At 50.0% G+C, this 23,538-nt stretch overlaps 1 protein-coding gene across 13 annotated transcripts in view; it reads right to left on the reverse strand.

The window, feature by feature from the left end:
- Positions 1-587: 587 nt before the first annotated feature.
- Positions 588-23,538, reverse strand: part of LOC146594355 (receptor-type tyrosine-protein phosphatase V-like) — a 36,745-nt gene continuing 13,794 nt past the window's right edge. For 4 of the 13 annotated variants that reach the window (XM_085307690.1, XM_085307687.1, XM_085307685.1 and 1 more), the window contains 28 exons: positions 23,011-23,283; positions 22,285-22,554; positions 21,607-21,879; positions 20,506-20,778; positions 19,629-19,901; positions 18,463-18,732; positions 17,711-17,989; positions 17,335-17,469; positions 17,018-17,228; positions 15,359-15,426; positions 15,041-15,167; positions 14,651-14,698; positions 14,116-14,209; positions 13,118-13,208; positions 12,444-12,520; positions 11,525-11,659; positions 11,092-11,214; positions 10,211-10,371; positions 9,646-9,781; positions 8,964-9,043; positions 8,064-8,151; positions 7,485-7,575; positions 6,651-6,727; positions 6,079-6,213; positions 5,386-5,508; positions 4,714-4,871; positions 4,210-4,345; positions 588-1,649 (listed from right to left, as the gene is read on the reverse strand). In XM_085307690.1, coding sequence (XP_085163816.1) covers positions 1,590-1,649; positions 4,210-4,345; positions 4,714-4,871; positions 5,386-5,508; positions 6,079-6,213; positions 6,651-6,727; positions 7,485-7,575; positions 8,064-8,151; positions 8,964-9,043; positions 9,646-9,781; positions 10,211-10,371; positions 11,092-11,214; positions 11,525-11,659; positions 12,444-12,520; positions 13,118-13,208; positions 14,116-14,209; positions 14,651-14,698; positions 15,041-15,167; positions 15,359-15,426; positions 17,018-17,228; positions 17,335-17,469; positions 17,711-17,989; positions 18,463-18,732; positions 19,629-19,901; positions 20,506-20,778; positions 21,607-21,879; positions 22,285-22,554; positions 23,011-23,283 — 4,265 coding nt within the window. In that variant the 3' untranslated portion in view covers positions 588-1,589. Of the gene's footprint in view, positions 1,650-4,209; positions 4,346-4,713; positions 4,872-5,385; positions 5,509-6,078; positions 6,214-6,409; positions 6,579-6,650; positions 6,728-7,484; positions 7,576-8,063; positions 8,152-8,710; positions 8,862-8,963; positions 9,044-9,645; positions 9,782-10,210; positions 10,372-10,703; positions 10,807-11,091; positions 11,215-11,524; positions 11,660-12,027; positions 12,135-12,443; positions 12,521-13,117; positions 13,209-14,115; positions 14,210-14,650; positions 14,699-15,040; positions 15,168-15,358; positions 15,427-17,017; positions 17,229-17,334; positions 17,470-17,710; positions 17,990-18,462; positions 18,733-19,628; positions 19,902-20,505; positions 20,779-21,606; positions 21,880-22,284; positions 22,555-23,010; positions 23,284-23,538 lie in introns of those variants that run through there. The other 9 variants (XM_085307683.1, XM_085307682.1, XM_085307686.1 and 6 more) reach the window with 9 other exon arrangements.

Here is a 23,538-nt window from a genome sequence, read left to right on the forward strand (position 1 = left end):
TTGTAGACGCAGAGCCAGCCCCTCTCTACAGGGAATATTACTTTGAGCAGAACCCCAGGCATAATGACTCTAAAAGCCACAGGGTAGCTCTAATTGCAGAAGAATGGGAATGAGAGGACAGGGAGTTCCTGCCCCTCCTTAAACTGGCCGTTGCCCCTTTCTGAGCATTTAGTTTGAGCCGGGTTCTTGGGAGACCACCCTAGCCGTGCTTGGCTGAACAAGGGTAGCCTTGCTTCTGTAAGTTTCCCAAGCTATGGGATGACACTCAGACAAAGGGGCAATGAACATCATTGTAGGGTGTGTGGCGGGGGTGGCCACATGAGCCCCACACACTGGCTGCCATGCTCCGGGGAGCAAGCCCATCTCAGATAATCTTGCTTCTCTGTCCCTCATGAGGCTCTTGCTTACATCCTGCTTGAAGACCTTGGCTCCTACTTCACATCTTCACTGTATTTGTGATCTAGCCGTACTTCCCAAGTCATGGAGCTTCACAGACATTCTTGAAATCTTCTGAGACCAACAACATTGGGTGTTTTATGCATCAAAAACCACAACAGCATAGAGATATAAATATTTCTTAGGTTTCAATAGACACTGTGCACTTTGAATAAGAGTTTATTGGACAGTAGGCTAAAGCTTGCATCTACACACATCTTTGAGACCTAACTGTGCTCAGCACCTGGAATTTCTGGGCCACACTTTGTAAACAAAAGCCAAAGAATTTGTCCAACACTGCTGGTGGGGAAATGCTGGGTTTTGTTCCAGGCATGGTCCATCCCTCCTCTGTCTGAGGGGATGAGCACCAGTCTTTCTTATATCAGCAGCTCCCTCTCTTCTTAATACATTCAGAATTTGAGCCATGGCTCCTACATGTACACCTATAGGCTGCGATGCCTGGTTTGGCCGAAGGCACCTAGTCTATTACTCATGGCCCTCCTGGATAGGGACGCAGCTGCCCTTTTGGAATGGGTACTTTGCTGCAGCAGGGGAAGTCCTGGACCTCTCTGGGACCCCAGGAAAGCCAACCCACTTCTAAGAGCACACTCTTCCCTAGGGCTGTTTATTGTTTGTACCTAATATTGATCCATCAGCCAAGACAGGTCTACTCCCAGGATGCTCTGTCCACAGCAACATTTGACATCTCAGCGCATGCTGTGCCCATAGGTGCTGTGAAATGCATATATAGCCTATGCAGCCAAGGGCCTTCATCAGACGTTAGCAGCCTGCTGGATATAGGGCCTGCAGACAGAGGGTGTTATCCTTCTGGTACTGAGGGGCAAGAGCTCTGCAGGACTCCAAAGCAAGGACTACGCACCACAATTAGGTTAATAAATCTTCCAGGCACCAGGAATCTGAGGGGCTGGGCTGCAGCAGTGTGTGTGTCAGAATCAGCACTGCCTGAGCCTCCTCAGAAGACCTGATGTCTCTGCCAGCAGCTGTGATTCATGTAGGACCCATTAGCAGCTGCATTCAGATGGGTCCCCTCTTGGTGTAGATCTCATTTGTGCCAAGAGTCCCACAGAGCTCTCTCTCCAGCTTCTGGCTCTGCTTAGGACCCCCACAAAGGTGCCAGGAAATGCTGAGAGGGTTTAGGGCTGTTTTTGAGCAATGATGTCCCGGATGCAGGTGTACAGGAACACGTACTGGTCCTACAAAAGAGAAAAGGGATTCTGAAAGGGGGGACTCAGGCCTCCTTATTGAAGCACTAACTCTGTAGTTTGCTTTAAAAGTGCCTACAGCTGCTTCATGAAGGAGATTAGCTAGCAGTATCTGATAGTAGAGTAAGGTTCATTGCCCCAAACGGTCCAGTTCTGTCCTGTGTCATCAGAGTTGCCTGGAAAGGAAACATCAGGCCTGGAGCTTTAGATACACTGTGTTTTTTTCCTTCAGCTTCATCATCTCCATTTGTAAAAAACTAAAGACAAATTCCACTGCTGCATGAGAGGAACACAGTAATTTGGCTTCCTCAAACCATCCTGGCAATTTTTCGATATGCACTGTGGTTTATATCCAAAACAAGACAGCAGAGCAACTCCAGTGACACAGCAGGATAGCAAGCAAGGTGCTTGTTGGTGTGCACAAAGCAGTCTGGCAGTGACCTGAGTCTTGCCAGGTGAAGATCTATAGAGCAGAGAGTTTCCCTTTGTAGTGCTCCCAGCACATCTGACTCAGGGGTTGACAGCAGATTAGGCTAGATCTCTGCAAGTTCCCACAGGCAGACAAAAAGATCTGTGTGTTTTAAGTCTAATTACATCATTTATATACTTTCAAGGTGGCTAAAATTTGGYGGCACCAAATACGTGTCCAGAGATTCCAAGACCATTTGAGATTTGATATCAGAGATTCTGGACAAATATCAGGATCTGGTATATTATAAATGTTATAAATTGCCCACAAAGGAAAGGGAAAGTGCTGGGCATGTGAAAGTTGGKGTGAGAATTGATGACAGCAATGGCAGGAATCTGGGAAAGGCCCCTTTGAAGTTGTAGGAAAGGTAAATGAGGTTGTGCTCCGTGTACAAAGCCGAAGGGCAGGGCAGGGCCAGCCTGCAAATGCTGTGGGTTGAAATCACATTGTATGCAGGAAGGGGGGATTAGGCAGTAGACAGAGGGGCTTCCAAACGCACTAATACACTGGCTAAGCTGCAAGTCATGAGGAGCCTACTTTCTTGCTGGCACTGGTTTTAGCCCCACTGAACTACTGAGAAAGCCATGAATCACACAATGGCTGTGATTCCAGGTCACCAGAGCATGTTTTCAATGAGTCAGGTCTGACTGAGAAATCTGGAGTGACATTTTGGAATTGGCTTCAGACTGGGCGCTCTCAACCCCTGGTGAGATGTAAGAGCTCATCCCCAGAGACACGTCGCATGCTGGAGTTGGAGGTGCCTAAACACCCCCAGATTATACATGAACAATCACTCAAAGGTTAATTTTCCCCTTCTTTGGCTGCTGAAACCTCCAAAAATCAGCTGATGCCCCAAGCACAATAGGAGACTGCTCCCGCCAGAGATAAAGGCATCATCCCAGCAAGTCCTCATGGTGACAGAGGAGGCTGGCAGCCACATGGCAGAGGCATGGGGCTCAAGGCCAGCCCTGTGTGTCCCTTCTGGGCCAGAGAAGCACATGAGAGATCAGAAGGACCACGTTTTGCTGCAAGGTGGGGAGACAGCTGCTTCTGCTGGCCCTTCTGTCCTCAGTGGGCTAGCAAATTTTGATTGGTGCTTGCTGCGCTTGCTAGCCACTTGTGTCTCTGCTCAGCAAGACCACTGCTGAAATACAGAGAAGCTCCAAAGCAAGGGCAGCAGAGGGCTTGCCATCCTCCAGCTACCACCATGTGCATGGTTCATATTAATTAAGAATGTGATTAGCTGTTTGCAGGCAGCTCTGCAGCTGGGAAACCCCAGAGAGATTTGCCCCAGTTTTGTTATCCCTTGTGGAGAGGTTTTCCAGGGATGCCACATTGCCTTGTTCAGTGGTAGCAGTAAATTAAAGTGCTATCCAGAGGGCATCTGTGCCAACAGTGCCCATCAGGGGTAGCATATTGGGAGGCATGGATCATGACTGTCCTGAGCTAGCATGACAGRGCCTGACTGCAGTACCATCAAACAGTGCCAGAGTCTTGTGGCTCATGCAGCCACAGCGCAGCTGTAAACATGTCATGGTGTCCTGCTAACCTCCTCTCAGCTGGCTGTAGCTGATGCTGCAGGCTACAGCTGGGAGCTGGATCTAGGTGGCAGAGCATGTGGCAGAGAAAAGCACAGATACCCAGCAGGTTCTGGGTATCTGGGCTGATAGCTGCTCCAGGGGCCCAAAGATAGCCAGAGCTGGCCATACAGGACCAAATTAATGGTTCATGCTTTCTGGGGCAGGATGGGGAAAGCATCTGGCTTGCATTTATTATGAGCTCACATGATATTTAATATATTTTAGGTCCATAACTGAAGAGATAGAAACTTATTCTTGGGGGGGGGGGTGGTCACTGTGAAGAGACAGTACCCTTAGCCTTCAGCAGCTGGCAGAACTTCAACACGGAAAAAGGCACTGCATAGACTGGATGGATCCTAGGTGATGGGCAACACTCATAGAGTGGGAACGTACAGCACACAGCCCGCTTGGCTCCAAGCAGCTCTATAGGAATGTCCCATTCTTCTCATTTGCTGCTTACCAGGTCTTTCCCTGCCTGTCAATCTCCCTCCTTCCCACCTACCAGCGTTGGGGTCATGAGACAGCAGCTTCTCATCAGCTGGAGGGTTACCCCATAGACATCCACGCTTCTTTCAGCTTTCAGTTGGTGCAACAGGCTATCCAGGGCAATCAGTGTTCCCATCTGGCTCACATCACTGCTGCAAAGGACAGGGGAGAGGCACTGATTCCAGGCCAGACTGAACTGAACCTCTTTGGCTGCCCCCAGGACCTCAGCAGTTAGCCCAGCGATGACCCAGGCACCTCAGTCAGGAATACTTGTCCCCCCTGACCCTAACCCAGCCCAATTTGTCTTCCCTTTTCCCATAGGGCTGGCAGAGCACTTCTTCGCCCAACCTCCAGAACTTCTCTGTCTCCCACAGACTTTCTCTCAACATGTCCCAAAACCTTGAGGTCTCTGGTGAAGGGCACTAGTTTGCTGGTGGTCATGCTAGGGTGCTGTGCAGCCTAGTGGGTACTGGCTCTTGGGGACTCCCTATGAGAGAAGCAGAAATCTGTTCCACTATACCTGCAGTGCAGGATGAGAGGACTGGCTCTCTTCCGATGGGGTATGCACCGTTTGACAGCAGTRAGGAACTCCACCAGGCTTTGGACATCTGGCTGCTTCTTGCTGTTCCAGAGTGTGTACAGGAATCTTTGCACCTGCTTCTCCTTTGCTTTCTTCTCCTGGTAAGACATAAAGAGTTGGCATGGCTTTTGGGGAAGGAAGGGTGGGTTTGGATTTGGAAGGGTTCAAGCTCTCCAACCCTTGGCCTGCCAGGTGCTTTCTGTGAGCTGAAGTGCTACGTTCTATAACACTATCCAAACAGTCTCTGCTGGGGCATTGCCCACCACCTACCCAGTGGGGTTGGTGCATCTGGGCACCTGCCATGCTTCCCTCTTGGCATCCTACCTTGCCCCTTGAGAGAAAGAGAGAGACTGAGAACTGGATGAGTCTTCGCAAAGGAATCAGAAAGTCCTATTGGCCAGGTGGTGGGAGAAACCTCCAAGGCTTCTCTTGTGCCTCTCCTATGTCTGCTTCACAGATATTCTTCTAGATATTGCAACCCTAGATTCCCTCCTGCATTCACGGGCTACTGACATTTTGCTCTACCAGCTCAGCCTAGTCTCTATGGATCCTTGAGCCCTTATCCCTCCAGACTTGTTTGAGAGTAGTGAAGAACATTCCACAAACACATACATGTTTCATTTTGAGCTGGATACACCTCCATCCTGAGACAGGTTTCTCTGCACCACACTGGATTGTAAGCATCTCTGTGCAGAGAGAGTCTCCTTCCAGGGGCCAGCATGCCTCACTTGGGACCTGTGCACAACAGCAAGTTGGGCTTCATGTTTATGATGGCCGTATTTCAGATCAGTCACTATCTTAGGGGTGTGTGATGGGGCTGGACTGAGACCACCTCCCACATCACTGCATGTGAGTTCATCCCCAGCTGCAGTCTAGGGGAGTTTTGGAGACAACAGCAGATTGCAGCCAACTTCTTTGTTAAAACAGAGCTGCTTGGCAGTGGGACTCTGCTCAGTAGAAACTCGCCACCTCCTCCATTCTGTTCCTCCACAGCTGGAGAGAGGCAGCAGCTGCTGTCCTTGGGGTGCTCTTGAGATGCAGCTTGAAGAATACTCACAGGAGAGAGGCAGCTGAGTCCAACGACCCAGCCCATGGACCCAGTGCTGGGCAGCACAGAACCCTCTGTCTCATGTGACATGCTCCAAGAGCATTTTGACATACAAGGATTTTGGTTTTAGCCAAGCCAGTTCTGTATCCAAACTTCAGGGCACAATAAAAGGAGTTTAAGTTTTTGAGCTACACCAGATTCCAGTACAGTAAACAGATTTCCACTTTACCAAGGTGGAGGTGGGCACAACACCTTACCTCCCCCTTCTCGTGCCAAGGGAGAAGTGTTAGGATTGTGTGGACATCCTGTTCCCACACCAAGGTCCAGAACTCCTCCATGGTCACCTTGTCAGGTCCCTGGACAGCCAAATAATCCCTGCTAGAACTGCAGCCCTGGGTGGAAAATGAGAAAGTCACTCTCCAGCTGGAAAGAGAGACAGGGGAATTCAGGCATGCCAAGTGACTGAAGGAGAGAGGAGGTCAGGAAGAGATAGGAAGTTCAATACATCAGGAGGTAAAGAGAGAGGCGAAAGCACTGAGGAAGAGAAGTGAGTACAGCTAACCTGGGGAGAGGAAAAAGACTTATCCTCAGTCCCCAGAGATGATGCTCTTGTCTACAAGAGCACCAGTGACACACATTCCACAAGAGTTCAGTGATGCAGCAGCAGTGACCAGTGGAGCTGGTGGAACAGTGCCTAGTGGAACCAGGCAGCAGAAAGTAAAGATTGGGTGAAGAAGAGAGGGGCACCACTTGTCATCTGTGGAAAAAGGAAGCAACAAGGCCCAGGCATAGAGAGTATGGCAGCTTTGTGGGTGGAGGGACAACTCACTGGGATACGCCACACCTGAAGGAGACCTGAAGAAATGCCTTGTTCCAGCAGGGAAAACTTGACTCTGGCACGATCATCTGCAAAATATGTGGAATACAAAGAGAGATGGGGCAGTTTTGTGCTCATACTGCTCTTGCAAACTGAGTGCAGACTCTACCAAAGCTGCACATATCCATCAACCAACTTTCCATCTCTCCATTTCTCTGAAAAGAATTAACCCTTTTCTGTGGTCCTGTTCACCTTATGAACACTCATCCCCTAGGGATAGCCTCAGAGCTTCTCCTGGAGATGCTAGAGGCGAACTCTTTCCTATTGTTGGAAAGGTCCATAGGTCTCCTGCCCATCTCCTGCTCAAAGTATGTCCAGGTAGAGCAGGTTGAACTCAGTGTCTTGTCCATCTGAATATCCTGAAGGATGAAGATTCCATAGCTTCTCTCTGGGTTCCTAGACCAGTGCTGACCACCCTCATGGGAATTTTTTTCCTTATATAAAGTTGGGATTTTCCATGTGTTCCAAATTGTCCCTGTTGCCTCTTGCCCTTCTAGGGTTCACCTCTGAGAAGTGTCTGTCTCCATCTTCTCTACACGCTCCTACCAGGTAGCTGCAGACAGCAGCTACCTTTTGCCTTCTTTTCTGCAGACTAAACAAATCCACCTCTCTAAATATCTCTTCATATATCATGTGTTCCAGCCCCTGACCACCTTGGTAACCTTCTGGTGGACTTGCACCAATGTGTCACTGTACTCTTTTGTACTGCAGAGCTCTAGTCCTGGTCCAGTCTGGCTCCACATAGGTAAAGGAGGAAAGAGGCTGCGAGGTTTTAGCAGCACTTACATGGGAGGATGCTGGAAGAGGGCTGTGCTTGCTGGCTGCCTGAAGATGGTGTTGCAGAGCTGGCTTCTTCCTTAACAGCCTCTAGGAGGGTCTGCCACAGTGAAAGAGGGTGGAGAAAGCAGTGAGCAGAGATGGGTCAGGAGGAGCAGGAGGATCTGTGGGCTCCTGAGGACACTTGTCCTCAGCAGTGGGTTGGATACATTGGCTACATAACCACCTAGGCAAGCCTCTGTTAGGTGGCCTGTCAATCTGGTCTGCACTGCCAGGAGACATCTGCATTTCTCTGCTACCATACTGTAGGGTAATGGCATTCATGTAGGTCCCTATCCTACATGGGGTCTGGGAGTGCCTGCTCTGTGCAGGATGTGTTAGGGAGCCAGAGAGGCAATGCCGAGGAGGGAAGGGGATATGGCCAGAATAGCCAGGCTGGTGGAAACCAAGGCGTGGGATTTACTCAGGAAGGTACTTCTTGGATGCAACCCAGCCAGGCCAGGGGCTAACACTCCCTACTTCCCCCTCAGTCTGTCTGGCTGTGGAGACACTCCATGCAGCCCTGCGAGGACAAGTCTCACGTCTCACCTCATATTCCTTCAGGAATCCCCAATTGAACTTGGCTGCTTTCTGGGCATAGTGCTGTGCAAAGCTTTTGAGTGGGATGAGGCAGGACCTGGGGAAAAAAAACTTGGGTAAGGACGAGATTGAGCAAACCCGAGAGCATCCACACTATGTTCCTCTGTGTACACAGTAGTTATCCACAGGGCTGTGGACAGATCACTACCCCTCATAAGCCTGGATCCTTAAGCATACCAGCCTGTCTCTGGCTCATGCCTATCTGCTCTCCCTTAGGCAAGGCCAGGTCTCAGGTGTAGCAGAACCCAGATCCCAATCACAAGGGGCAGCATAGACAAATCCAGCCTGTTTGAGGGAGGAGAGAGTTTGACTGTGCAGATGTATGACCTCCAGATGTAGCCTCAGAGACTACAAGGAAGGCAGGCAAAGCCAGGCCCAGTCTGACCTAGCTCCCTCCTTGTGGCTTCAGTTAGGAGAGACATCCCAAGGCTACCCAGCTGCCATGAGCCTTTTCAGTATGAACTCAATGCTAGTGCATTCCTGTGGGTTGAGGATTCAGAGACTTATATAAATGCCTTCCGAAGACAGCTTTGCAGAGTATAGCTGTGGCACTGACACAGCCCAGCACACTGATACGCTTCTGTTACTGGAGGAAAGGAGGATGCAATCCCCTGTGCCCTCTCTGTGTGCCCAGTGACTTCCTCCTGGTTCTGGATTGGGTTCCACATACTTCAGGGAACAACCAGTTTCAGGACTGTGCCAAAACACAGGGTGGGATGATTGTTTGAGTTGCCTAATCCTTCTGTCCTAGAACCAAGATGCAAGTTGACATCAGAATCTGAACTTTCTGCCTGAATGGGCTGTGGATCAGGGTGGGTAAGTAGCAGGCAACATGCTGAAGGCCCTTACATCTCTGTTCCAGATAGACCCAGGAGTGGCTCCTCCAATATCTTCTCCAGGATACAGCTGTGCAGGAAAATATACTGGGACTGGAAGACAAAGGAAGATAATAGTATAAAGTAGTCCTGCACCACACAGACAGCATGAATGGGTGGGGACAGCACTACATAGTGGGCAGAATATGTCCTACGTTCATGCTCCAAAACCCCTGGCCAATTCAATCTCAGCAGCACTGGGTCCCTTCCCTGGATCTTTTATCTGTCATAAAGGGTAGCACCACCCTGAGCACTGCTAATATCAGTTGTTTTGGATTGTGGGTTTTGGAGCATCATAGGCTAATGATGTGGTGTGGGTCGAGAATCATCTGCAAAGGGCCTGATCTTGTTGCTAGGTGCTCCTGATTGTTTCTGGTCATAGATTGCTTTTCTGAGCCTGCTGGGAGGGCTCAGAGATTCTGCATGTTAGTGTGAGTCTGGCAGGGCATGAGCGTGTTGGAGACCCCATGAAAGAAGAGCAATTTCCACTCCAGTTGGCTGATCAAGGGGGATAGCACTGCTCTGAGCAGCAAGATGACACAGCAAGATGACAGGTACCAGCCTGGGGGTTCTAGAGCTGGCTGATGCCTGCAAGCACTGCTGGCTTTTATGCCAAGAAGTGATAGGCCTTGAGGAAGAGAAAGTAGATGGCTTACCAGGGTTTGAATCATCTGGTAACGGTTCATCCGCAAGGTGTAAACAACACCAAAAATGTCCACTATCTTCTCCTGCTTCATCTGCTGCAGCAGACGGTCCAGGGCAATGAAGGTGCCAGTGCGGCCCACTCCGGCACTGAGACAGTACAGATAGCAAGGAATAAACTTTGCTGGACTCTGTAACTGATGGGTTCCCCTTCAGCTCCTAGCAATAGCTTTCAGATACTATACCCTGGGGATCTTGCCCCAGTGTGACTCTGGGGCTGAGGAACCATTCAAACTGTCTTGAGAGGGTACTGATCATCCTCAGATTTCCCAGTCCCCTGGAATGGAAGGCAGGCTACAAACTCCCTGTAATCCCCATCAACCAAGCAGGAAGACTCTTTTCAGATCAGCTGTGTTCCCCAGATGCTGCTCTCCCTCCTCATGATCCCTAGCCTCCACAGGTTCGGAGAGGGAGGGGGTCATGGGCTCATGCAAGAGAGGGGATCTTAGCTCACATGCTCTCTCCATCTTCCCCTCCTGCCTTCTGCACCAGCCCTCTCCCCACAGAGCAATGCCTCACCTGCAGTGCACAAGAGTTGGCCCAGCATCTTTGGCACCCTTGATATGTTCTCGGACTAGCTCCCTGAAGGCCATAATAGAAGTTGTAGACTCAGGGATTCCATGGTCAGGCCATGCTGTGTAGTGCAGGTGGGACACATGTCGCTCTGCCTGGAGGCCTTCCTGTTAGAGGGGACATTGATCATTGGTGGGACAGCCATGCATACAGTCTGCAGCTCTGGGAGTGCTGGATCCTGGGATACCCTGTTAAATGGATGTCTGTCTAACAGCATTTGGATATGTCTGTACTGGAGCTGCAGAGAGGCAATGATGACTCATTGCCTTTCCTCATCCATCCTGGAGCTGAAAATATGGGAAAAGCTCATCGTCCCTTGGCTGGCTCTGGTCTCTTTGCACAGAGTTAGTGCCAGAGCTCTATGCATGTGGCTGTTATCTGGCTAGGAGAGATGCTAGTCCACTATAATGTTACATGGCTCCTACTGACCTGGCCTTTCTCCATAGCTCCCTGCCATGATGAGTTGTGTGGAGGTGGCAAGGAAGAGACCTCCTTTGCCTACTCTGAGAATGTGCCCTCTTGAAAGCTGTTCAGCAAAGTTCCTTGAAGGTCCAGGTCATGTTCCATTGCAAGGATGGCAGGCCAGTGGGAAGGAAGGAAGGAATGGTACACATTGAATACCTCTGTGTAACCAAACTATAAGGTGAGACAGACTATTTCGCCAGGGACTAGGCCTTGAACTCTGATACTGCCAGAGAAAGGAGAATATTCCAGATATCTACCAACAAGGAGAAGAAATACCACTGTATCCAGTGACAGGTTCTCTCCTTAGCAAATCCACAGGCTTTGATGGGGTGCTGAGTCTGTCTTCTTGGGTTCTTACTCACATGCCACAATTTGAACTCGCGCATGGTCCATTCTTCAGAGCTGCTCTGCTTCAGCAGGTGGACCTGGACCTGCCCATAGGATACTGGGGCAGATTCTGATGGCCAGTAATGATCACAGAGGACCTAGAGCACAAGCAGGTCATGGTCACAGGAAGGCCAGTGCAGAGAAGAACAGACCTAGCTAACCCACAGGGGTCACCTTATGGCTCTCTGGGAGCAACTGGAGACCACTTTGCAGGGGAAGCCAGGACAGCAGGGGCAGAAATGTGGAGAACAGGCAAGGGTGATTCCATTTGCCACTGGGAGCTTTGCACAGCTCTTCTCCGCCTCCCTTTGTCTTGTATTCCAGAGACACCCCCCCCCCAAAAAAATGGACCTATTCAGGTTTTATTACCCATGGCTTGGCTGTGGTTAACATGCAGTGCAGACCTACCCGCCCATTCTCCATGCACACTGTCAACATGATGATGTTGCAGACGTTCTGCTCCCATACTAGCCTCCAGAAGTCCTCTATCGTTTTCTTCAGGGGCCCCTGGGTGGCAATGAACTCCTGCTGGGATGTATAGCCCTAAGCAAGAGCCAGACAAAATGTTGGCAAGTTCCCAAGGCAGGTGGGTCCTGCCCTGGGACAGAGTCAGTGCCTGGTCTGTCTTTGTGGTAGACAAGGAGATACCTATTTGCCTCAGCCTAGCTGCCCATGTAGGCACAGCTACCCAGGGGCTCCTCAACACATGCTCATTATGTATCTGGAAGGAGTTCCTAATCCAGCTTCAATCAGAGAAAGACAGACCAGGGTCTTTCTTGTGCTTCCCAACAACTATTTGAGATAAGGAAAGCATGCAAGGTCTCACGCCAGCTTCTTTGCCTTTGTCCCTTCAACACACACATGCACTACAAATCCACAAAACCATGCATGCTGTGTGCCCCAGCTGTTACCTGGGAAACACCCCCCGATGGAGGACATGGGCACAGGTCCAGGGTTGTTCAAATGCAGCTGTACAGACCAGAAGGAGAAAGAGTAGACAGATAGATGGAGCGGTAAGCTGGGAGAGATTGGAAAGAAGATAGTCCTCAAGGAGAAAGCAGAAAGCCTTGCCAGTCTCCCCACACTCACACTTATGCATTCACAGCAATCATCCACCATCTCTCTTCATCTCCATCAACCCCAGCTAGCAGGCAACTCTTCATCTCTGCCTGACTCCCAAGACTTTGCCACAGCCTGTGTCAGCTGCTATTTCAGTGGTAGCTGTTGCCCACCAGCCCTCATGTCTTGAATCCAGGCAGAGTTTCTCTGCTGGTACTCTGTGGCCGTGTACTGTCTCTGTGCCTGGGGGAAGCAAGCGAGCACTCACAGGCATGAAATTGGCATTGATATAGTCTGAATGCGGATCCTCCCCCAGTCGGCTCAGCTTGACTCGCGAGTGATCGTCTGAAAGAGACCAAACAAACATGACTCCCCAAGGCAGCCCTTCACCAAAACATGGCCAATTCCTTCACAGGAATAACACATTGCACAAGCCCTAGCATCTCCTCTAGCTCCATGGATGTAGACAGCCATGATGCTCTGTGCTCCAGCAAGACACTGCTCACTAGGGAGGTGTTCCCAGCCTGCCTGGATTAGCAGGGGGATAAGAAAGAGGAGCTATTATTATGAGGCCCATCAGGGAAGTCTGAGGGTGGCTGAAAGCAGCTCCTCCTCCTTGGTCTGTCATCTGGCACCATGGGATATTCATGGTCTCTACTTCCTCTATAGCCAGGATACTCCCTGAGCAGGGCTCATCCAGCAGCTGCCCAACAGCCACATGGAGGAGCTGAGCAGGGTGGCAGCTCAGCCCTTAAATCTTGAGTCTTCAACAGGAAAAGGGAAACTGTAGAGCCATACAAGACTCCTTCCAGGAGAGAAACAGGAGAGGATCCAGGTACTGAAAACTCTGCAGTGCTGCAAGGTAAATCCTTCCCTGTCCGTTACAGCACAAACTCCCATCACTGGGCCCCTTGGGAGAAGGAAGGAGGAGACAGCACTTACAGGGCAGCACATGTGGATATCTGTTCTTGGAGATATTGGTAGACAGCTCAGCCTCCACCTTTGGTTGCTCCTTTCCAACTTCCTTCAGCTCCTGCAGGGCAATGGAGAAACTGAGCACGATAGGTGTCTCTACAGATTGTTCCTGGCTGAGCTAGCTCCATGCCCATGGTGATGGCTCTGTCTAGTATTTCAAGACATCAGGAAAGGGCTTACCCATGCACAAGGAACTGCTCTACTCCTTCCCCAGCATAGTCTATGTACTCTGAGCCACTAGTGGCTTTTCTCTGTGCCTTTTCCAATAGCATCAGAACAACAACAAGAATTATTGGGAAAAAACAGAAAAACTCCCAGAAGTCTGAAATCTGTGAGAGACTCAAGCATTTTGTGCTGAGAAAAATGAAATAGCTTGTGGTGCTTCTGCTTCAGTCATTGGTGGGGCTTTTAAAGGGGCTGGCTGTAGAGCAAATCAGACCCTACAGATGTTTGCAGTGAAATTGCTATGGGAGCCAGTGAAGCTAGTCTGAGGTAAACTTCACAGCCTGGTCCAACAGTTCTGACAGTGCCTCTATACCTTCATTTTGGGTGCAGACTCTTTTCCGATAGTGCTAAGATGGATCTCTCTGCAACATCATTCAGCATCTTTGCCTCCAGTCCAGGCCTCACCAGCAGGGTGAGCCCTGCTCAGGGAGATTTGTCCATCATCAGCTGTCAACAGTGCTAGTTCACATCCTATCACACATAACATGTGCTACTACTAGAACTTGGACAAATCAGGTCTTCAACAATGGACTACTTGTTCCATCTAGTCTTTGGCCTCTTAGACTGTCTAGCAGTGTGGCTGGGTTGCTGAAGAGGTGGGTTACAGGCCCTGGAGATGTGGAATATGTACAGGCCACACAACGGCTGAGGCCTAACAACATCATTTGAGCCAGGCTGGATTTGAACTAGTGTTCTAGAGGGGAAATTAAATCTCATCCCTAGTAGGAGTGTTCTCTTACCTCAAACTCCTGGAAGAAAGCATGATTACCACTTGCTGTCTTCATCTCATAGTATTGCTTGAAGTTCTGTATGGGGATTGGCCGATGGACATTTCTGCACGAAATGAAATCCAGAGAAGAATGTGCCTTAGCTATTGAGAGGTACGGCAGGCCAGGACACGTGGCCAATGACATGGTCCAACCTTGAGACCTGCAGTACCTAGATGTACACACACAGGGATGGTTTATATCCTTTGTCATTGCCCAGAGAAGTTGGTTCAGCAGATCATTGTTTATCTAAGTACTGGGAGGGATTTCAGAATGATGAACATGTTCCCCCACTACAGAAATCTTTACACAGGAGATGTGGACAATGCACTTCCACTTCCATTGACTTAGAATGGAGCTAGGCAATAAATACTGTGCATGAGAGACCCTGGGATTTAAAAGCAACTGAAAAGAGAGAACAATAGCTTGATTTTTCCTGATTCAAAGCATGAGAGCTCCCCAAAGCAATGGGGAGGGAGAAGAAAAGAGCCCTGCCAGGAGCACTTACCTCAGGCTGTAAGTCACCATTTCCTGGGGCAGGCTGCTCTTCTTGGTTCTAAAAGCAAAGTGCAGATGTTACTCTTCCTTACATTTCAGGGACTGATGCTACAAGCATATTGCAAACTGCTGGCTCACAGAGCACCTGTGAACACATGACTCACATTATGTACTTTTCCTTGCAAATTTGTAAGGCTCTGTGAATTAATCACAGGTGCCTGATGTGGTTCTGTGCCTATCTGTGACTCTCAGGCACAGCTCCAACTAGAGGGTGTCCTAGTTTGTTCAAAGTTCACTTTATACCCGCTCACTGCTCTTTCTCCTGGCCTGGCATTGAAGGTGAGATTTGGCATCAGATTCTCACTCTGCACCCACTCAGTAAAAGATGGCTTATATTCACCTCTTTGTTCTGAGCTGTTTCCAATAGACTAAAGCAAAAATAGCTGTGAGTGTCAAGAGAAATCCCACGACAATTCCAGCTATGACTGGCATGGGGAATGGAGTTGCATCTGCACTGGCTCCAGCAGCTGAAGTCAAAAAGAGAAAGCATGGGCAGAAGTCAGAGCCAGTAAATGGCTAAATTTACTGCATTTACAACATTTACTGCAGCCCCTGAACTCCCCTCTGTCCTTCCATTAGCTTGTTATCAATTATCTCTACCTCCACAACCAAGTAGGGAAGATGACAAAATGGCTGTGAGATATAAATTCCATCTTACCTGAGAATGTGGTGAATGACACTGCAGGGGCTACTGGGTCATATCTGGTGAAGGCTGCGATGCTGAACCTATGGAAAAGCAGAGCCCTGTAACCAGGGGAAAGCTGAGCTTATCACAACACCCATGCAGTCAGCAGCCAGAAGACCCAAAGGGACATGTCAGCTGCGTCTGTTTTGAAATGCTGTATTAGAAGATGCTTTTCTTCTCATGGGAATTTAGGTAATGTGTAGAAATGGTCCTTCCTCCCACTTTTGCCTCTTGGACAAGTTTGCTGCACTTAGGAGAACATGAAAAAACATCAGAAAGCACAAAAAGAAAACAGCTCTTCTCTGAAGGGTTCTTTGAAGAGACAGGTAGTAAGTTGCTGCTCTCTTACAGGACAGGATCAGGGAAAGATAATAGTATATAGGGAAAATCAAGTTTTGGCTGAGTCACTGTCATGGTTAATGTCAATCCACTAGTTACTGAGAGAGCTGAGCTGCCCAAAGAGGGCACCTCTGCAGGAAATGCTGAGCTGAGACTCACAACCATTCTCAGGCACACAGAATTGTCTGTGGGCCGTGGGGTATTCCCTTCTTCAGTCCTAGATCCTACTACTCCAAGCAATGCACACAGCAAGCATCACAGCTCCCCACAGACCTGGCTTCCTTGTCCTTTGAACAGCTAACCTGGAGGAGTAGATCCTCATGTGCCCTAAATGCAAGCTAGGACTTTCAAAATCAGCTTTGGATTCTAGCAGTAAAGAGTTTGTGGAATCGAGTGTGAACTCCCTCTGGCAGCACCCCAGACCTGGTGTGCTAGAAATCAGGGTGTCTTTGGAAACTGAGCCTGCAGATACCATGGCATAAGAGATAAGAGCTTGTGGATAAATAAGATGCTGAAAGATAGGAAACAAGAGTTAACTTTTATAATGGAGAGGGGCCATTGGAGGGGTCTGTGCTTTTTATCACACTCCTAATGATCTAACTAGACAGACAACACAATTTACTGAAGATACACATTATTTATGGCTGTCAAAATGAAAGCAAGCTATAAAAATCCACAAAAGGATCTCCTACTCTTGAGTGACTATACAATTAAATACATGTTATTCAGTCACACTAAGCAGGCTACTGACACAGTGATAGGCTCTGAATTAGCTATCTGCATCCTCTGTGCAGGAAGTAGTCTTGGAGAGAAAATGTCAGCTCTCTGCTGGAAAGCACCAAGGGCTGGTAAACACTCTCAGACCAGGTGGTGGCTGAAAAAGTATTTGGTGGATGAAAGGGTGTCTTAGTATATTTGTACTGTTGTTAAGCTCTCTTTGAGGCTGCTGGCGTCAAAAATATCTTGGTCTAGGCCAATGTGGCTGTTTTGTTCTTATCCTGGAGATGGACATTTGATCAGCTGCTGAGGCAGCACTTACACAAACCTTGTCAGCCTCAGCTTTTGTTTCTGCTGTCCCTTTCCTTACCTACTGACACTAACATTCTTTGATTTGTCAGCCCTTGCATTCCTCAAACACTGCTTTGCAGAGCAACTCTGGAGCTCCACTGTCGGGTGCCTGCTGAGTATGAGAGTGAGGCTGGGGCAAGGGAGCTGGTGGCACCTTGCCAGGGGACATATGCAGTCCCTTTAATCCTCCATCGCCTTCCCCCCAGGAAGGATAGTAACTCTTACCTGTACTGTTTGTCAGCTTTCAGCTTCCCGTTGCATGTTGTCCTGGACTGGCCACACTCCTCTATTCCCACTGGCACTGGCCAGGTTTTAGGGGAGCTCCTGGGGCTCGAATGGAAGGGATTGGGGATTAGTACAGCCAAGTAGGAGTCCTCTGTTCCATAATAGTGGTCATACCATGTGCTAGACATGATTTCCTGGGTGGGCCACAGCACTGGAGGGGAAGGTACAAAGTGGCAGTGGTAGCCCCAGAGTGATGTCCAGGGGAACTACTGCCCTCCAGGGAGTCACTGGAGATTAGGATGTGCAGGGGCACTTACACGAGTCATTAGTGGTAACGATGACACCATAATACTCAATCTGGCCATTCTCCTCACTGAACAGGTCGGATGAAATGATAACTGTGGAGCTGGCTTCCACTTGGAAGACGTCTGCTCGCAGGGGTGGAGGCAGAGCTGGAAAAGGAACCCAACAAACACAGGCTATTAGTGTGTTCTTGCTCTATCAGACCTATCATGCACTACTCAGTTTGTGAGTGCCTCCAGCACTACCACCTCAGAGCCGTTCCCCACTGTAGTCCAGTGCAGGACCACATTTGGCTCACAGATATCTGAAAAAGTTCCTAAGTCTTATTAGAAACACTGGATGTCTTCTCCTGGGGTTTGTGGATAGGCTGTAGGAAATGAGAGGACTCACCCTCCACTGCTGTGTTGCAGAGCAGAGATAAGGCCTGGCTCCTCATCCTGTTCTTGCCCACTGTACTCACAGTGATTCGATATAAAGAGTTTGGCCCCAGTCCTTCCACGCTGGCCTCACTTCTAGAGACACTCATAAAGTACTTGGAGGTGGGAGGTCCATCRGAAAGTCTCTCTGTCATCACCTCGTAGGCCTCCACATCTCCAGAAGAGCTGGTCCAGTTCAAGTAGAGACTCCTGGACTCCGGCAGGCATTGCACATCCTCCACTGGGTTTGGTTCTGCAAAAGAGAGAACCCTGGATATAACAGACTCTGAACTTATTGGATCAGAGAAATCCCAGTACCAACCCATGTATCACCCCAGAGCCATTATGGCCCTGTACTGCTGGTCCCTAGGTCAATAGGAGAGGGCAGAGCTGGACATCTGCAGCTCAAGAGCCATCTGTGCTCAGGGCCAAAAGACAAAGTGAATGGGCCAGGGCATGGGAAGGAGGTATTTTGTAAGAGAACTAGACCATTGCAGATTTCCTCTACAGAATCCGCGTTGCTTCACTGGTTGCCAGGCCATTGGCTAATAGCGAATCTCTGTGCTGGGGAAAGCTCAGGGGGCTAATGGCTACCAGAGCGTCACCTTGCTGGTCTCCCTTATCTCCCACCATGAAGACTTCCCACCCTGCTGTCAACCCCCAAGGGCTTGTCCAGCCTTGAGGCAACCAGATGTTTTTACCAGCCCCACAGCAGATCAAACCCACCTATTGGTACTGCCAAGGGTTTGGTGCTGCTCCAGTAGGGCCCAGCCACACAGCTCAAGGAGATGGAGTAGTTCCTTCCTGGGATAAGCCCCTGGAAGATGTGCTGTATTTGACCTTTGGTGACAGTGTGATGCTGGGGCAATGAGCTGTTCTTGGGATCTCGCAGCCACAGTTGGCAGTCATCTTGCTGGCCAGAAATACTGTCCCAAGAGATGAGCATTGTCTTGTTCTTTCCAACCACCACAGAGAGATTTTTGGGAACTGAAGGGACTACAATGAAAACCACATTGGGGGAGTGTTACTGCCATGCCAGACCCCCAGTTCCATTCTGCAGAGACAGAAACAGGAGATGGGAAATATGGAGAGAAATGTCCTACTTTTAGTAGTAACATCTCTGCAGCTTTTGTCTGTTACTACTAGAAATGGSCTTTAAATGGTAATGAGTACACATGTAGAGTGATGAGCATGAGGAGATGGGTTCTTCCTCCTGCTAATTAGCAAGTGTTCAAGACCTGCTTGAAGGGCTCTGCACATGACTCCTAGCACCCTGCCAGGGGCTGGCTGAGCGTGGGAGCAGAGACCACTGGATTCCCCAGCTGAAGTGCATGGTCTGTGGGGACAAGCACATGAAAAGGCTTATTGTGCTTATCTCCAATTTCCACATCCCTGGGAAAAAAAAAAAGAAAAAAGAAGAAGCCCAGCCTGCCCTTATCCCCTATGCCAGGAATTTCCTGAGTGCCTGAGAAAACGGCAGTGTGTCACGGCAGAGTGTTCCCCCACCCTACTGTAGGGCCTCATGGTCTCCCAGGATGTGAAAGTGTCCTTGATCAGAGTAGCACTACCACCAGTGGATCCCTTGCTCTTGTTAAATCACTTACACTTGGAGGAACCAGTAATTTATAATCAGTTGGACTGCAAGCCAGTAGATCTGCCCTAAGTGAGTGACCACARCTGCCAGACTTGTCTTATGGACAACAGCAGTCCCCTGCTCCCCCCTCCACAAGGGCAGGTAGATCATAAACCAGCTGCTTCAATAGTAGCTTTAGCTTCCAGGCAAAACTCCCAGCCCTGTCTCTGCACCTTCTCACTGCAAGTGCTGAGCCTACCTGCCTCATGAAGGCTGAACCTCACTTACGACACAAGAGCCTCTAGCTTTTGCCACTTACTTGTCCAGTCACTGATGTTCCCTGCTGAAGCTGCATAGGGCCCTGCCATGGAGAGGACTTCCAGCAGATATTTGTGCCCTGGAGCCAGGCCAGAGAAGGTGAATTTGTTGGTGCCTTTCCCAACAGATGCATTGCCTGCTATGATACCTGATCCCACATGGTATAGAAGGAGCCTGTAACTGTCGTGTCCTCTGGGCTCCTCTTTCCAGGACACGCTCAGCCTGTTGGGATATCCCTGATTTGTCATGTACACATTACGTGGTGCCAGGGGATCTGGAGAGACAGGATGGGAGACAGATGTATTAGCGAAGGGTCTGAGGACATTGCTCAGGTGTCCTGGCAGTGTCATTGCAAACAGTGCACCATACAGGACAGGGCAGTTCATCTTGGCTGGATGGCAGCACCTAATAACCTGGAGGCTGTTAAAAACAACTTCTGAAAACTGCTTATTGCCTGACTAAGCAAAGACAGTCCTGTTCCAGATGGAGCGARCTACCTTGATTGCCCTGGGGTGGGAGAAGAGGTTGCACCCAACCAGTTGCAAGAGAAGGGAAGCTGAATTTCCTCATCTCACTGTCGTCCAGTTCTCAATTTCTGCTCTCTTGCTCTCTCTTCTGTGCCTTGGGACCAACTCTCCTCTAAACCACAGCTCCCAGACTCTGCAGCTGACCTAATCCAGGGTTGTGGAGCTGACAGGCAGAGCCCTGCTCAGCGCTGCAGCATTGACATTTACTTTGGGTTAAGGTGGTGTCTGGGATCTGCCATGAAGGCCAGCAGAGTTGTATGCTTGTATTCTTTTTGTTGTGAGCCTTCATGATGGGCAGGCTGTCCCTGCCCCAGCAAAGCCTGAGTTCACCCTCAAAACTATGGTACTCACATGTCCAGTTGCTGACATTCCCAGCGGGTGTCCAGTAGGACCCAGCTATGGAGACCACTTCTAACACATACTTGCTTCCTGGAGCCAGGCCCATGAAGGTGAAGTTGTAAGTGTTGTTCCCAAAAGAAGCTGTAGCTGCCACAGAGTCCAAGCTCACATGGTACAGAGTCAGCGCGTAGCCATCTCGTCCCCCGGCTGCTGCTCCCCAGGATGCTCTCAGCCTGTCGGAGTGCCCCTCACTCAGCAGGCACACTGTGGCAGGGGGCAGGGGACCTGGGATTCACCAGACCTGATATTAGGGATCAGAGACTATGCAGAAGGAAATACATGCTTGATGGGACACTGTACAGCAGGACAGATTCTCCCTGAGGGCTGGGGAGCAGCAGGCCTTCTCTGGCATGCTCTTCCATCTTACTCTTGTCTTTTCCCTTCCCCTCTTGCTTGATCTCTAATGCTGCTCATTCTTTGTAGTCCCTCATGTGCCAGCTCTTCTCCATCCAATTCCTATCTCTCACCCATCTCTCCATAGCCCAGCTGGAGTGCCATTCCCCCTTTTGCATGCACATACATTCTCCAGCCATTCTCTGCCMCTCCACTGCTTGGAGTGCAGCTGCCAAAGTCAGCCTTAGGCAGGACTAGTCTATGCTCTGTCCAGCCTTAAAATCTTTCTGGGATGAGCAGAGGTACTGGACTGGTCCATCTCCACAGCAGAGGATTGTTCTCTTGAGAAGACCATGTCTTTTCTTAGACCATGCCTTTTCTTCCTGCACTGTTTCATGAACCTTTATGATAGTGTGTTTTCTACTTGCTGGAGGAGACTCAGTGGGGGTATGAGTGCTCAGCTATGTAGGGATTTTCAGCTGAATGGGGACTGGGATGTCCCCACACGGGCACCATGGATACCACTATATGTCAAGCCTACATGCATGAACATCCTTTTGTCTGTGAGGATAACAGTGTGCCCAAGCACTAACTAGTATGTGGTGCTTTCATGCATGTGTATGCACATCTCCAAAGGCACCAGTTGCTCTGTAAACCTTTCAGTTGCCTTCAAGGCTATCCAGTTGTGCCAGGCCTCCCACCGAACTCCAGAGCACTCACGTGTCCAGCCACTGACGTTTTGTGCCACTGCCTGGTACRGTCCTGCTGTGGCACTGACCTCCAGGGAGTACTCATATCCTGGGTCCAGGCTCATGAAGGTGAAGTTGTGGGTGTCTCTCCCGATTGAAGCTGTTGCTACCATGGTGCTCAACCTCACGTGGTACAGAGTCAGTACATAGCCGTCTCGCTTCCCAGCTGCAGCTCTCCAAGATGCACTCAGCCTGTCAGAGTGTCCCATGCTCAGAAAGTGCACGGCCTCAGGGGGAAGAGGGTCTGGGGAGGAAATATGAGTCATTGCAGGAGCCATGTTTGAGCTGAAGAGAAGGGAGATGCCTTATCTCCATACCAAACCCCTATTGCTGCAGGCAGTGGATCAGCCCTGCAAGGTCCTAAAGGCTGGCTTTGTCCTTACCTCTCTGGCAACTGCCTCTGGGGACTCCCTCCTCCCTGGTGCTGCTTGTGCCCCAGTCATCCCTCTCTCCAGTGGCTGTGGATGGCTACTTGAGAGGCAGGTGGCCAGGCCACAGGGTCCAGCACAATTTCCCTATGCTACATGCAACTGGTCATGAGCACAGGGTGAGGAGAGGAAGGTAGGGATCTTGCTGGACCAGTATGGCCTCTGATTTGAACTGGAAAGGAGGAGATCTGGTGGAAGACACCTGACTGCAACATACTCACGTGTGCAGTGGGTGAGGTTGAGGGTGCTGGCATGGTAGGGCCCAGCTGTGGCCCTCACTACTACGCTGTAGTAAGTGCCAGGGCTCAGGTTGCTGAAGGTGTGACTCCTGGTGTGCCTACTCAGCACCATGTGCCCAACACAACTGCTGGAGGCTGTGTCATAGAGATCCACCATGTAGCCCTCTGCTCCCTTGTCCTCTGCTGCCCAGGAGGCCTGCAGTGTGGAAGCAGAGGGGCTGCTCAGGGTGAGGTTGGCAGGAGCCAGAGGATCTGGAACACAACAGGGAAATAGTCAGTCCCTGTGTGTGCTGYCATTTGCTGCTGACTGCTATTGCTTGTATGCTTTGCCAGCTGGCTCTTCGTACTCTGGCAGTACCATGGGCTGGATTCCAGCTCCAAGCTCCTGTAGGGCAGGAGCTACCAGAGATCCTCCCACAGAAAAGCATGGAGGCAAGGGGGCAGTCAGTGCACATGGCTCCAAGCACAATATCTTTGGGACTTGCAGATGTGCAAAATAGATGAGATATACCCAGCATCTTTGAGGTGGATGGGGGGACTGGCCCAATATGGGGGCTAGAGGGGGCTAGTGACCTAGAAAATGGCTTAAGTGTGCAGAGGCACTGTGGGGATGGTTTGGGATGGGAAAGTGGGAGGTGGGGATACTCTTGAAGACTCACATATAGTGGGTCTGGGGCACAAGGAAGCACTGTACCGCATCAGACTTACATGTCCATTGGGTGACATTGGCAGAAGAAGCTTCAAATGAGCCTTTCACAGCAGTGACCTGCACAGCAAACCTGCTGCCTGCCTCCAGGTGAGTCCAGGTAACATTCTGGGCATCTGGCCTCAAGGTCTGGACCCTCTCCCTACTCTGAGAGGTAAGGCTATATATAGTAACACGATAATGGTCCCTTCTGCCAGGGGGCTTGTTCCAGCATGTGAAAAGCTCTGAGGAGCTGCCTGTGTTGGTAAGGCTCAGATTTGTAGGAGCAGCAGGAACTGCAAGAAAAGACACAGACACGATTCAGAGAGAGAAAAATTGAGTTCTGAACATGTAGCCATCTCTGGAGAGGAGGCTTGCTTTCCCTTAGGCAATCAACAGTGTCAGGCCAGCCAGTGATGCTGTGCCCACTTGGTGGAAAAAGGCTGCAAGAGGCAGAAAATGACTGCAGACCAGCATAATCAGGAACCTGACCTTGCTCTTGCTCTCCTCTCTCTAGATGGCAAACGTYAGTCCCCATTTCTTTCTCCAAC

The sequence above is a fragment of the Rhea americana genome, unplaced genomic scaffold, assembly GCF_003343005.1.
Source record: "Rhea americana isolate MKP2758 unplaced genomic scaffold, rheAme1 scaffold_261, whole genome shotgun sequence".
NCBI lineage: Eukaryota > Metazoa > Chordata > Aves > Rheiformes > Rheidae > Rhea > Rhea americana.